General features: G+C 44.5%; 1 protein-coding gene across 1 annotated transcript in view; it reads right to left on the bottom strand.

Moving 5' to 3' along the window:
* The window catches only part of DNAH1 (dynein axonemal heavy chain 1), an 83,760-nt gene that overhangs the window by 43,805 nt on the left and 25,288 nt on the right, over positions 1-14,667 (bottom strand). The window contains exons 19-33 of the mRNA XM_026106526.2: positions 14,311-14,509; positions 12,608-12,861; positions 11,476-11,688; positions 9,643-9,807; positions 8,763-8,884; positions 8,068-8,173; positions 6,581-6,760; positions 5,529-5,669; positions 4,838-5,001; positions 4,248-4,361; positions 3,451-3,639; positions 2,291-2,396; positions 1,102-1,215; positions 635-784; positions 62-148 (exon numbers count right to left, since the gene is read on the bottom strand). Coding sequence (XP_025962311.2) covers positions 62-148; positions 635-784; positions 1,102-1,215; positions 2,291-2,396; positions 3,451-3,639; positions 4,248-4,361; positions 4,838-5,001; positions 5,529-5,669; positions 6,581-6,760; positions 8,068-8,173; positions 8,763-8,884; positions 9,643-9,807; positions 11,476-11,688; positions 12,608-12,861; positions 14,311-14,509 — 2,304 coding nt within the window. The remainder of the gene's footprint in view (positions 1-61; positions 149-634; positions 785-1,101; positions 1,216-2,290; positions 2,397-3,450; positions 3,640-4,247; positions 4,362-4,837; positions 5,002-5,528; positions 5,670-6,580; positions 6,761-8,067; positions 8,174-8,762; positions 8,885-9,642; positions 9,808-11,475; positions 11,689-12,607; positions 12,862-14,310; positions 14,510-14,667) is intronic.

Here is a 14,667-nt window from a genome sequence, read left to right as displayed (position 1 = left end):
TTATGTGGCTACAAACAAGACCACATAAGTTTATGGTGGTGTGAAGTATAAGAGTGTTCACCTCGTTCATGGTAGGATTCTCCCTTTTGAGGTTGCCGGCTGCTGAGATGACAGTCTTCACAGCTCTCATCCCAAAGTCATAGTGGTCCTGGAACAGGCATAGAGGAAACAATTTCATTAGACACAGGAGCATTTCCTAAAAAGAGAACCTACACATTTGATTAGCAGGTAGAAAAAGAAAAGGATTATGTCTTCAGAACAACCATTCTTTCATCACAGTCTGTTTACAAGATCCTTCAAACAACTAGTCCTCAGCTATAGAGAGCAGGTGAGGAAAACAAGAATACCTGGATGATGAAAAAGCCCAGATGGAGGGAGAAGCAGGCAGGACTTGGCTTGGCTCAGTTGTCCTACTATCGTAATTCTATCTAGGACTATTAGGTGAATGCAAGTCCAGGCACAGGAGGGGAAACCAGAATTAAGCAGGAGGGAGGTGGGTGAAGAAACGCTACCGACCTTTTTGTAATAGGCCATCATGATACCAAGGCATCAAGAGAACTATTTAGGTGCTCTGCACCTGGGCTGAGGAAACCTCCCATTTAAAAAAAATATTCATGGATTTCAAGGCACCTACCTGGGTGCTGAGCTGCTCTGATGATAATTTGAATGTTGTGGTGATCTTCTTTGCGAGGACCTTGGCTTCATTAAACCCAAAGGAGTACAGTGAGATCTCAGCAATCATGGAGTAGTCTGGCACCATCATAGCCACAGGACGGAAGAGAGCCTGAAATGTACAGTTCCAATACAAAAGGAAGACACTTGCATCTCACTTTTTTCCAGAAAGCTGAAAAGTTTGAGTGTCTATCCCAGATTGTGTGGTGGACATAGCATGAATGTGCCTGACACCTGCCAGGGTAGTATCCCTGCAGACGGAAATCTGAGTAGCAGCACTGGCCTATGGATGTGATTCAAACCTCAAAATGATCCTAGAAACCTTCTAAGAGCATCATCTCCTAATCCTTGTCACGGACACACTGGTGGTCTAGGTAGCTTCCAGCATCTGTATCACTCCCTTCTGCCTGTGCAGTTTGCCCTCCTTACCTTCAGGTTATCAGGCAATTCAGTGCGCCCAGCATACCCTGGGTTCATTGTGATGAAGACTGCACAGGACGGGATCAGTGGTATCTCTGTGCCTTCAAACATGAAGCGGTCCACCTAGAAAATGACAAATATGATCATCTCCAAAGCACAAAGCCAAACATGGGAATTAAAAAGTGGCAGCATGATCTTCCACAAGGAGGACAATAAATTTCAGTAGTAAAAATTAGCAAGTGTGGACGCAGCTGCCCACTATTGTAGTGACGCAATTTGGTTCTACTGCAGGAATTCAGCATTACCAGCAGTATTTTTCCCCTCTTTAAGAAACTGGGCTCATAGAACATTTACTGATAGGATACAAAATTGCTTGGCTCTCAGACAGACGTCTATCCCTCTAGCTGTAAACAGACAGACAACTTTTCATTTATTCTGCAGGAGAGTTGGGGCCTGATTTAACTTGTGGCAGACAAGGCAAAAGACAAACCTAAATCCTTTTTAAAGCTGCGTAGGTGGTAATTTCAGATGGGGGATAAAGCAATGCAGAGGAATTCACGGACAGCAGATTTCTAATTCCAAGCCAAAGCCAAGGAGCTTCAGGTCTTAAACCCTCTGAGTCTCCAGAGGAGCAGAGCAGAGGCTGACTGCTGGCTGGCAGCTGGGTCTCCAAGAAAGCCAAGAAGTCACCTTACGCTGCAACTCTTTCTGTGCATGAGCACGCATTTTCATGCACATGTTGGGTTTTATGAATACACAGAAGCTTGGATAACGTATTTAGACAAACCTGGTGCTGAGCAAGTCAGTGCAGAACACTGGACACCTTGTATCATAGCTCCAGATCGTACCAGCTCAGTGGATCTGCACCAGTGAGTTCTCCCACAGCAAAGGCTGCAGAGCACAAGGTCTGCTGGCACTGCAGCTCAAGCTGGGACCTACCTTAGTCTTTGAGAGTGCGGGCAATTGTGGCAGCACGGACTAAGGTGCGATTCTAAAAACCACCCAGGATGCTGAGCATTTAACAGCCTGATATGAGGCTGCCACAGCTAGGGCATTACCCATGCCCATCCAAGCTCAAGTATGTCTGTCTGAGCTGCATCTGAGCCTGTGATCCTCAGTGAAGATGCATGCAAGACAAGGACTTGCCTAGCTCAAGTGGAGATTTTTCTTCGCCTTTGCATCCAGGTGTGTTACTCACCCTCTGCTGCTGTGCCTTCTGAATGGTTGTGATCTGCTGGGCCACCACAGACAGCACCTCAATATCAATGCGGTTGAACTCATCAAAGCAAGCCCATGCCCCAGAGCTGAGCAAAGAAGGAGAAATGAGGGGAGTCAGGAACATCAAACAGGAGCAAACTCAAAGTCACGAGTTCAGCTGGATCTAGATATTACATATCCACATCCTGGGGTGGCAGCACAGAGACAAAAAGTGAATTTAAAAGGCCCCTAATATCCCATGCCAGGTAAGGATACAGCCACCATATACTGGCATGGTGCAAGGGGTTGTAGCCCCTCTCCCCAGCTACATATTCCAGGTCATGCAATGACCAAAAAGATGCATGCCACGACCATGGCTACATCTGACCCTGGAGTCTGACACACATTCTGCATATTACAGAGTAAGACTTGAAAGAAGTTTTATGCTGCATTCCTACTTTGTACCTGAACTATAAATGCAGTAGATGTAATTTAGATATCTCTCAAGTCCATTTTTCCAAAGCTTGGAAGACAAGCATATATATGAGGAAGGTGATCTTCCCACAAGGCATGGTTTAAGAATGAAGTGAAATTACTTATAAAGAAAACACCTCAGAAAACAGTATCAGCACTTGCTGGAGTAACTAATTCAGATTCAGCAGCATGCGATGGACTAATTGGACCAGCCCTGTTTGATATGTAGAGAAGAGGGAAGCTTCTCTGAGAGGATTCCTCAGGGCTTAAAGCAGTCTCTCTTGGCTACTCAATTTTGGATACACTCAGCTTTCTCTCTCTTTCACTCTCTCTCTCTTAAGATTAAGCAGCTTCTGGACTGAATCTCAGTCCAGTGTGTGAGATATTAAAGCAAAGGCCAGAGCTGAAAACATTTGCAGACATGTCTAATAGTGGATGGGTGCAAAGCATTTTAATTTTACTTTAAATGAATAGGACCATTTTTTTTTATTTTACTGGCTCAACAATGCCGTTCCTCCCTCTGGACAGGCATGTTGTAGCTCTGCTCATTCTGGAACACAGTAACCACCTTTAAGTGGCCTTGCTTATTCTTCTGGGCTGCTATGAAAAATGCGCTCCAATTCCCAGTGGCAAGCATGCCTGTATTCTACCTACTCCTTGACAATGACATTCAGCATTTCACTGTACCTGGCTAGTCCCTTGAAGAACTTTCCCATTGCCATAAAGTCAAGCTGGTCGGAGCAGTTGAAAACTACAGTTTGGATGGCCATTGCTTTCCCCAGGTCTTTCGTTGTTTCTGTTTTGCCTGTTCCTGCTGGTCCTGCAGGTGCTCCTCCAAATTTCAGGTGCAGGGCTCCTGTAAGTGTCAGGTAACACCTAAAACAAAGAAGAGACGAGATAACAAGAAACATTTCTGCTACTGCTTTCAGTAAAAGAGCCGTGATCTATCCAGCTGGAGACAACGTGACAGGTAGGAATCCATCCTGTAATTCTCCAGAGAACTGCATACCTACGCAAGACTCTGCAAAAGAGCTAGCTCTGTGGCCTTGATTAGCATTCATGGGGGCCTGCATGGATAAATCCTTCTCCCACCGGTGCAAATTCACTCTCCAGAAGGACTGTTAAAAGGGCATAACTATTATTGCTGCTGCATATTTCAGAGTATTAGATGTTCATATATACTGGTTTGTAGAAGCATTCCTCAGCTATCAGGTGGGCATTTTATACAAGTCAGAACACTACATTAAGAATCGAGAAAGTGAAAGCAATCAGTCAGAGCACTGATCACTAGGAATGCTGCAGAACCTATGCCAGAGTGTTTCTTTGCCCTCGTTTCAGGGGGCAGTTACTGTACAGTTTCTATTTACACACTTTAAGGAGAAAGATTGGCATGGTCACACCCTTGGTTTAAACCCTAACAAGAGGCTTGTCCATGCAGAAAAAAAATGATATAATGTTTATTATTCAGAAAACAATCTCCTTACCTGTCAGTGAGGGGTGTGATAACCAGACGGCCACTGTTCCCCAGATACTCATAGCCATAGATAAATTCAGCATTGACAGCTCTGATGTACAGGTCCCCCCTTGTCCAGTAGTATCTAATGATAAGTGAACATGACATCAGAAAGATAAACACTGGCTAGTGGACAACACAGTAGCTCATAATGCTGCAACCTGTTGATGGTAACTCAGATTTGGAGACCTACATGTCATAGGATTTGACACTTTAGAGAGGGAAGGATAATGTAACAGAATGGGGTGGTCAGGAGTTCTCACAGGACCTGAAATTCGGTGTTATACCAAGTATTGAAAGCTTTCTTGGGCAGGAGCCTGCTCTTTCATGCTGAGGTATTTAAAATACCACAGCAGGACTTTATGCCTTAGAACTGGCATCCTTGAGAGAGTCTAACCGTACTCCTCCTCAGGGTGTTAGAGGAGGCTCAGGAATATATGTACATACTATGTACAGACTAGGTAAATGCTTGTTTCCATGTGTCACAGACACGACTGACACATAAGGAGAATGGAGACTGGCCAGTGAGGCCAGCTGAGGTTCAACAGCTGTTCTCTCTACCTGAGCTGGGAGATCCACTCGAAATCATTCACGCCTGTCGCATTCTCCTCAATCAGCTTTGCTACAACATCCTTGGCGTGGACCTCAATCACAATGAGAGCTGATAACACTGCTCGCTGCATCTTAGACAGTTTTCCACGGACCAGGGCAACCAGACCACCCAGCTGAGTGAGGGAAAAAACATACTCTAGAGCAAGCTATATCTCAAAAACCCAGGCTGCATTAACGCAATGCAATCCACCTTAAGGTATGTATGCTAAGTCCAGATCATAGGCTGTGCCCAGGTAACTCTGGAGAAGTTATCTTTCATTTTCTTCCCAACTTCAGATGGTAATAACATAATATACAGGGCTGATAAAGTAAGGGTTATGATGACAAATATACTATTGATTAAGATGATACAGACTTATTACTTGTTTTTGAGCTGTGCAATGCAGGATTGTGTCTCCAGGAGAACAATGCCACATTCTGGCATGCTTGGACTTGACGGTTTTTGGGAGCAAATTTCAGGTAACAAATCTGTGGTGGTTTGGGTTAAGAAGACAAGGGCACAATCACTGGAAGCCCTGGTGGCATACTCATTACTGTTTATCTTACAGTATTGTCCTGCCTGTGTTTTTAAGTGATCTCAGGTCTGATGACTGACAAGTCTCAGCGTGGCAAAATCTTACCCTTACATTCACTTTTTTACCTGAGTCCTCAGCTGTGGGAAAAGCCTGCTGGCCAAATCTCCAGCTTCCAGAGCTTCAGACACCTCCTTTGTCCAGAAAATCTGACAGCCAGCAATGGTCACCTGGCCAGGCCATTGCAAAACCCATGTAGTACGTGGCATCTTTTTTTTTTAATTAAAAAAAAAAAAGAAAAGTGATAAGATAATAAAAGAAATTCATTTCTAAATCTCCCTGTTCTGAGATGCATCACTAACACATATCCAATGTGTTGCAGAAAGAACTGTGCTCTTGTTTGAGAAGATTTCCATTTTCTCTCCAGTTGCCACAAAGAAATCTCCTCCAGGCACAGGCTCTCTGGACACCACGTACAGCAGCTACCTTCCTTCTGCTATGCCATCTGCAGGTTAGTAACCAGTTACAAATGGCCACCAGCAGATAAAGACTGGGAATGTGTGGGAGCCAAAAGAATGCTTTCTCTCCTCTGGCTTGTCCTCGCTTTCCTAGTTTAAAATTTTGGACTGAACAGAAAACAGTAATAGGAATACCTGAGGCCTTTTTCTTCTTCAGCCCTTCTCTCTCCGTAGCCCCCCAAAAAACAAAATGTAGATTTTCTACCTGTATATATTTCATACAGAGAGCAGAGCTGAGAAGCATCCCCTGTGTTCACTGACTGAAACCAATGGTTCATGGGGCCTTGGTTGCCTTTACACCTAGCACAGTATGAGAGACATGAGAGCTGAAGGAAAAGACAGAAGCGGGGAGATCTTTATAAAGAGGAAGCTGCCTGGAGAGAGGAATAGAAATGGATTCATACAGGATTGTTCTATGTTTTTGGAAAACATTATGTGGTTGTCAAGTGAGTGTACAGGGTTTGAACTCTTTGGCCTTCTGGACCATTATCTGCTTGCTGAACCGGGCATTCTGGACTTGACCCGCACAGAATAGGATTAAAGGTTGTATTTTAAAACTGGTAGAGTATGACCAATTCATCTGTCCTATCACTGGTAACCTCTATGGCTAGCCCGGAGCCAAGGCATCTGAGCCATCAGTCAGTCTGGGATAAAACTCTTACCTCTGGATAAACACTAACTGATCGTTCTATGTTGTCTCGTACACTGGCCTTCATGGATCTCTCAATTTCCAGCAGCCAGTCCTCTACATTGTCAGTGGGATAGATGGGAACGAACAACCTCACCTCTTCTCCTTCAGCAGAGTACATGTGTGTGATCTGTAGGTCCTCCTGGAACAGCAGCTAATAGAGGAAGCACAGCAGGAGACATGAATGGAGAGTTTCCTTTCTAGCCCTGCCTTCCTGCCACTGAGGAACAGCCAAACTATAGTGGTGCATGCTTATTATAAATCTGGCACCAAACTTGGTTGTGCATAATGATAATAAAGTGTACCACAGATGTGCAAAATTAACTCTCCAGAAAATGGAGAATGATTATATGAAAACAGGAGTCTCACTTCCCTGGTTTAACTCAAGTGAAGTCAGTCAAATTATAGGTTGGATGAACATTTCTCATTGCATGTCTAGGATCCAAACCCTTGATTCCTATTCAGTGTCAGATCATTTCCCTTGAGGTCAAAGTGCCCTGTTGTAAGAGTAAAATTGTAACAGCTTCTCCAATGCCCCAGCAAATCTCTGAAAGTCATCTTATTTATTCCAATGCCCTTGCAACAGGTTTCCAGTTCAATTTCCTTCCTATTTTCCCAAGCTAATGACTAGGAGATTGGATTCAGTGCCTGAGTATTGTGGTGGTTTGAGCTGTGACTAGTCATGGAGTCTGAAGTCTTTTAGGAACAGCAAGGAGGAAAAATAGCAGGGTTAACCCCAGCTCCTAAGTAGGGGTGAAGGCAGAAATCTAATTTAGTTCAGGCTTGCTCATTCCTGCTCTCTCTCATGGCTGTCAGCAAGTGTGGGATTCCACACAGACTAGGTGTCTGGAAGTAAACAGCTAAATCTGAGCTATTTCTTCTGGCCTCCATGGGTAACCAGTGGGAGGCACAGGCATTTCCAGAGGGAGCATCCTCTCATCCTAAGATGGGCATCTAAGAGAATTACAATAAGTTGCCTTTTGAAGATACCTGTTTTTCTCCGTTGTCTGCAAGGCAACTGAAGGTGCCCAGTTCACAGGCAGATGTCTGACTTTAGACATTTCAAAGTGCGGTTGCATAAATCCCACTGCAGGGCAGCCAGTTACTGTGGAGCATTGCTACCCTTCCAGAGTATGCTGAAGATCTGTTGTATTGCTTTGCAGGCTGAGAGTCTTAACTACCCACCTTCTTTCTTAATGTTGTTTAGAAAAGGGCAAAATTAGTTCAACTCTTTTATTCCACATGGAAATGAAGAAGCTATCTGAAAGAACCAAGTTGTTGTTTTCTTCTGGTGGCTGAGCCTGCATCTTGCAATGCTTACCTATAGTTGCAGGTTTCCAGAAGATGCATTTCTGCACAGCAGAATATGAACACTCCTCCAGATCTGGGAACACCTCCAAGTTCCTGTGCCACCAGATTTCCAAAGGTAGGCCGAGCCACTAAGGTGCTTGTTTTGCTTACCTGTGCAATATTCTCAAAGCATTTGCGGAGGTGAGGCTGTACAGCAGTAGGGTCTTTTGTCTGAGACAGTATTTCCAGCAGCTCATCATCTGAAAGGAAGTAGAACCTGAAAATAGAGAGTGATGGGTGAGGGGAGGTTCTCTTCACTGTAGCACCAGAGGCTGAGTCCTGGCAAGATGAGTAACAAATCAGTTGTCAGAGACACTATTTTTGACTGTTCACTGATGCCTTTGTGCAGGAGGGTAGCGGTCATGGTCTGGTTACCATTAAGCTATCTACACCTTTGCAGAGACAGAGGAAGACTTCTTCATCTGAAGAAGTCAGTTATTCCCATGCAAAGTGGGTTTAAATGAGTATCAAGGAATGGTGTGTATTCCTACAGGAGTAAGGGACAGACTTACCCTGAGGTTTCCATTTTACTCTTCATCATTTCTAAACAAATCAGGACCAAAAGGCACAGATAGGCAATGATGCTATCAGACTGGCCAAAACCTGGGACATTTGTGTCTGCTTGTTTTCTCCCCATCAGAGGGCAGCACTGAAAGGCACAGTCTTGCTGGTGTTTTTTAAGTCTCGTATCCTCAGCTTAGATTTTTTGCCGTGCTCTGTCTTGGCAGAGCTAACTGGAGTGAGCCTTGCCTTTGCTATTTGCTGAACCAAGAAGTGTGATCCAACACACTGAAATCTGGGGTTACCTGGGAAAAGCACTTCTCTTGGTCTCCAGGTATTCGCTCAGACCCTTCTGCACAAGTTCTAGTAGTTTGTTACATTTCTGCAGGTCCTCTAGTAGCCTAGGATCAGGACACAAAGAAATCACCTATAAACAGAGTGAGGAAAAGAGGAAGCATCAGTTTTCTGAGCATGAGGGAGATAAGGCAGTGGAGATAACTGGGTTGCCCAGTGATGTTACTGATAGGAACTAAATGACTCATTCACAAGAGTACTTTCACAGAGATCTGGAGAGGTGCGAGTTTTGTGGGCAAGGAGGGGAAACAGCACTTAGGGATGTGACAAACACATTTTTTGGTTCCTCTAAATACCAAAATTTGCAATACAAAATAAAAGTGTTGATGGAGTCCTGGGAAGTAGAGTAAAGATGGGAAAACAGAAGTGTGTGGAGCAGTGGGTACCAGGACACAGAAGCAGGCCAAGGGCAGTAAAAGTTCCAACCCATGTCTCTAAGCAACTTTAGAGAGTCAGTCTAAAGGAGGAATTGCAAGGGATCTTATAGAGCAAGGTCATCATGCCTGATTACGTGACTGGAAGTGAGAGACAGGAGCAAGTGCCTCACGCCACGTGCTGGAGAACGTCTCTGGGGCAGGTTTGTTCCACTCGGTGGTGAAGGACAGGTTGGTGCATGGCATTGCAGGGAACAACTCTGTGGGTTTGGACACTAGAATGCAAGGCCGTGTTCAAAGAGAAGAAACCTAGCACACCACCCTGGGCAAGGTCTCATGGTCCATATAGTGTATCTGTGCTCATACCATTACAAAAACAATGGCTCAAGGGCAGCCCTTTTGTGAGTACAGGTCCAAGGAATTTGATACATGGACTGGCTTTCATCAAGGCACACACCTCAGGGTTTTCCTTAGCATTTTTCATGATGTTCCTCCAGGCCCTATCCATGGTCTTGTAGCGCATGCTTTCCACTGGGAGTTGTCTGTTGATGTCTTCTGAGCTAAAGATGGGCTCCAAGTACAGCCAGGAGCGCTGGCAGTTCAGCCATTCCTCTAGGACATCCTAGTGGGAAAGAAGAGCATGTCAGGGCACCACTGCATGAATCTACTAGTCAATCTGTGCACTAAAATGGGTTAAAAAAGGTGATGCTCCAGCCAGGAGCTGGAAGTTCCTTCCAAAACAGTTAACAATGAAATAATGTAAACATCTTCTTTGCTAGCTGCTGTCAGGAGGCATCAGAATCAATACCCACTGGTTTAAGGGGTGCAGTTTAGATCTATGTGTAAGCCAATACTAAAGCTCCAAGGAACTTTGGTGCTTGATCAAACTGCTGCGATAATTCAATGTTTCTGTATTTTACAGAAGACAGCCCTATGTGATAGCAAGATCTTATTTTGCGAAAGGGATGGGGGGAGGAGACAAAATAAAATGCCACAGACTGCAATTCTGCCCTATCCTCCCTCCTCCCTGATGTAACTCAGGCACAGCCTTGGCTACAGAATAATCCATGGAAAAATCTTTGAACGTTCCGAATCAAAAAAATGAATGAAGAGCTAAACATTCAAATTAGACATCAGACAGGGAACCCTGTTTGTCAGGCATTCATATGAGCAAGAATTAGGTTGGAAGAACATTCTCTTCTTCTGTTTTCAGGCATGGAAGGTTTGAAGGTATAGGGAACCTGCCCAACATTGCAAAGCAGCTGAAACATTCGCCTCCCTTTCAGACTGCCACAGCAAAAGCAGCCTTAGTCACAAATACTGTTCCCTGATCACAAACAATCCCTCGATGTTGCAAGGGGTAGGGCTCTCTGGTAGTGCAGACAGCGCAATATTTGCAATACTGTATCAGCAAGCCACTTCCCAGACAGAGAATCATGGGCCTTCAGTGACAGGAATAAACGCAACCAAGAGAAGCAGGAAAGTCAGGGACAAAACACACAGCATCACAGTCAACACTACAGAGTAAATAACTGGATTCCCCATATCATCTGCTGCCTTAAGGCTTGGAGTAGCATTTCTGTATCCAAGGCCAGCAGTCTGACAGCCCATGGCCCCAGGCAAACCCAAATGATAAACACGAATAAACAGAATAGTGTAATTAAAAATAACAGATAACAATGCTGCAATGCATCAAACAGGCATTTACATAAAGTTCTCCAGCCAGGTACTTGTAGAGTAACTTTTCTCCTGCAGCAAAATGTTGTTCTGCTGGCTGAGTCCTGCTGGATGCTGAGCCTTCAGCCCCTGGTCTGATGTAGAAGTGCTGGTACAGTCTGCCAGACCTGTTCTAAACAGCACTTTCACATGCTTTCCTACACTGCGATAAGAATGCTTAGCATGGAGTGGACTGAACCTGCAGTTTGACATGATTACTGTAGGGCCTGTAAGAACCTGTACAGTCCAGGTGGTGCAATGCTATTAGGGATGCCAGTACGACTACCCACAGCAATAGAAGAGTCCTGGCCCTAGTGAACTCAAGGAAGGTGCTGTCATTGGTAGCAAAAGGGCTTGAATTTCCTCACTTGTTTGCAGAATAAAACTCTGAGCTTGTCCCCTTTACTAGAGTTAGAGTGCTTCGGCAGGCCCTTTTCCTCCCTGATGACAGATGTCCTCTTGATAGAGTCCACCCAGTTCCCTAGCTGCAACTGCGCAGTGTTTCTGTTCAAGCATGGCAGCACAGCCCAGATGCCTGCCTTTTGCCACATATGACTGGGTGGGAGACCAATACCTGTGTCATCTTCAGCTTGTTTTCCCATGTGTTCATCCTATCCTCAAAAGGTTTCTTGTATGGCGAGAAGGACATGCTCTGAGTCATGACAATGTGATCATCTAGTAGTTGAGAAGCTTCATCAGGGCTCTTCAGAATAAAGGTATCTGTGTCTTTATAAGGCACCACAGTAAAAAAAATGGAGCTCCATTCAGTCTCCATCTTGTCCAGTGCCTGAAACAGAGGGACAGCAATTTAATTTTCAGATACAAACTGTGCAGTGTTTATCCCAGCTTCCACATCTCTCTTACTGCCTCTCCTTTACAAGTGACAGATTTTTATTCTTGGATTCCACTGGAAACTGCAGGCGTGTACTTAATGCACGACACATTCAGCAACAGCACGTTTCCTCTGCATTGCCCAGGGACTCAAACACCTCAGCACTGCCCTGAAAGGAGCACCTTGAGGGCAAAAAAGGGCAGTTTCATCTCCAGGCCCATTTATGCTACTGGAAGCTGCCAGCAGAGTGCCTATTAATGATTATGGTAATAACGGCTTTGTGAAGGAGGCAGCTATCCACTGGGAACTCGCCTGAGATTTCAGAGAACAAAAGCTGTCAGATGGTAATGACTTTCAATCAAGACCACCTTAGGTCACATCAGAACTGGTGACCTGAAGCTGAAAGACTATCTAACCTATGAATCTCTGGAGCCAGCGAGTCCTCCCTGCATCCCTGCATGCATTTACTGTGTTAAAGGATTTGCCACCTCCATTTCCAGTCACAGCTAATCTCCCTGAAATAAGTTTTGAATGGGAGAATGCAGACCATCCAATTAGTTTAATTTAACAGTTACTAATCCCAAGCTGAGATGTAGGAACCAATCAGTGGATAGGCATAATGACCATTCAGGGCTGTTATGCTACAGCTGCACATTCTGTGTGAGGAGAAATAACTTATAATGTGTGAATGTAATTGTGTGGTCATTGCTCCTGTCTCCGAGGGCAGTGATCTTCTCACTTGTGCTGCAGAATGTGCAGAATGCTCTGGGAGAACATAAATATCACCCAAAGCAGGTACTGCCTGCTCAACAGAAGTCCAACAGGAACACCTTTGAGAAATAAAGACAGACAGACAAAGTCCCTCCTTCCTCACACTCTCAATGGCGTACTCCTTGCTGGCTATCTCAGCTACTTTGGCAATGCTCTCAGTGTGGTCCAGCAGTTTCATGTCCAAGCAGCGAGAAAATGTCAGACCAGCCTGTGGCTTGATATTGATGTTAATATCTTTTGAGAGCATCTCCCAGTGCCGGTTCCTCATGCCAGGATTGTGCAGCCCTTGAATTAGGGGAATGTATGGTTTGAATTCTTCAATCTTGCCCCGGAGCTCCATTGCCACATCCCGGCAGGCTTTCAGGGAAAGAAACAGAAGAACATCAGCACCTTAGCCTAGAGCTCACTGGAAGATGAGAAACAAAATATATTTAATGCCTTAATAGGGGCCTAAGCACAGACAAATCTCATCTGCCAGCAGATGTTTTAGAAGATCTGCTGACCATTCCTAGAAGATCTTCATTTCCTTAACAAGATGGGGGCTGTGAGATATCTCAGCTCAGTCCATCCTAAATACAAGATGAACACTCAGTCCATCCTAAATATAGCTCAGTCCATCCTAAATACAAGGACACTATACATGGGAGCTAGAGCTAGGCTAAGATCACAGCCAGCTATGAAAATGGAAAGGATGTGGCCTTGTCTATGACCACACTAGAGCCAAGATTACTCCTGCCTCATAGGAAGGGCAAAGTCAAAAGGAAAGGGCTCAGTGAATGCCAAATTTGCACTCCCGGATGTCATGGAAGCCCACATCTCTGCACTATTCATATCATGCTCTTTTTTTTAGCTTGTGCTATTGAGAGTAAAGCAATGGGTAGGCAAAAAATATGGGACTTGCCTCCTTTCTGAGCTCTGGCTCAGTGTGCACACAGCATGTGCTTCTTGATAGCACCCTGAGTAGCCACACTGCACAATAATTCAATGGACCTGCCACCACTTCACATCTCCTGCAGGGTGGCATGCAAGGACAGACAGCCTCAAGACCAACACACATATTGTACCAGGTGCTGCAGGATATTGCAATGAATATAAGCAGGTATTCTTAGTATTTCTATTTACCATAATGATTCATACTTACTCATGCATCCACTCATCACCTCCTCCATTGGGGCTGATTCATGGCATTGTTTAAGAGAGAGTTCAAGTTAAAAAGGATGAATCAAAAACCTCTCACTGCAAAACATATTTCAATCTAAACCATCTGGCAGGAGATTTTAGAATTAGCTCTCAAGAATGACCAATGCATCTTTGAGAATCATGGAATAGGAAGTTAAGCTGTGACTGAAGTCTCGCTTCCAGTTTTAGCAGCCATGATTAAAAGGCCTTCACATGAATTGGAAGGGCTCGATGCGATCATCTAAACTTAATACTCAGGCAGACAGGAAACCAATTATTGCATTCCACATATCATTTCCAGATTTTGGAATTTCATTTTGCTCATAACAAAAAATGATCCTTTCTGGCTTTTCATTAATTTCAGTGGTCAGTGGTGAGGATAAAAATGGCCAAGAGAACAGCACATGGAAGACCTGGATTCAAGTTTGTTTGCTGCCTAACTTGAGCAGGCATTTAAACCCACATTTTCAGTGGAAAATAACTTCGCTAGCACTTTCTCAGCTGGCTCTAATACACACAGCTCACCAATATGACAGCCTGACAATCCTTGATCTGAGCTTTCTGTGACATTTCTCACATCAGTATGCTGGTGTGCACCAGCTTCCTTTCCCCAGACAGCATAGCTACCTGGTGAATCTTTGAACTGCCTCACACATCTGTGCATCGTCTTAAAAGATTCATTGACGTTCTTTTCTAGCTGCTCAGCATCAATTTCAGTGAGAGGATCGTTCATCCAGCTGTCATACCAGCGCATCCAGTCCGACACTGTGGTCCAGAGATCATAGTATGGCTGGAAGTCCTTAACCATCCTCGATAACCTACTGTACTTTGGGAAGACAGAAAAAGCAAGCATGAACAACAAGTGTATGCTCCTCTGGACGACAGTTTTCATGTCAAAAAGCAAAAAAAAGGAAACAATTCTTTTGTGAATCTCAAGCAAGCAATGAGAAAACATATGTACTTTCAAGATAATGTATCAGTTTC

Source organism: Dromaius novaehollandiae, chromosome 12, assembly GCF_036370855.1.
Source record: "Dromaius novaehollandiae isolate bDroNov1 chromosome 12, bDroNov1.hap1, whole genome shotgun sequence".
NCBI classification, from domain to species: Eukaryota; Metazoa; Chordata; class Aves; order Casuariiformes; family Dromaiidae; genus Dromaius; species Dromaius novaehollandiae.
The sequence above is the reverse complement of the archived record's forward strand: the minus strand, read 5'-3'. Positions and strand labels throughout refer to the sequence as shown.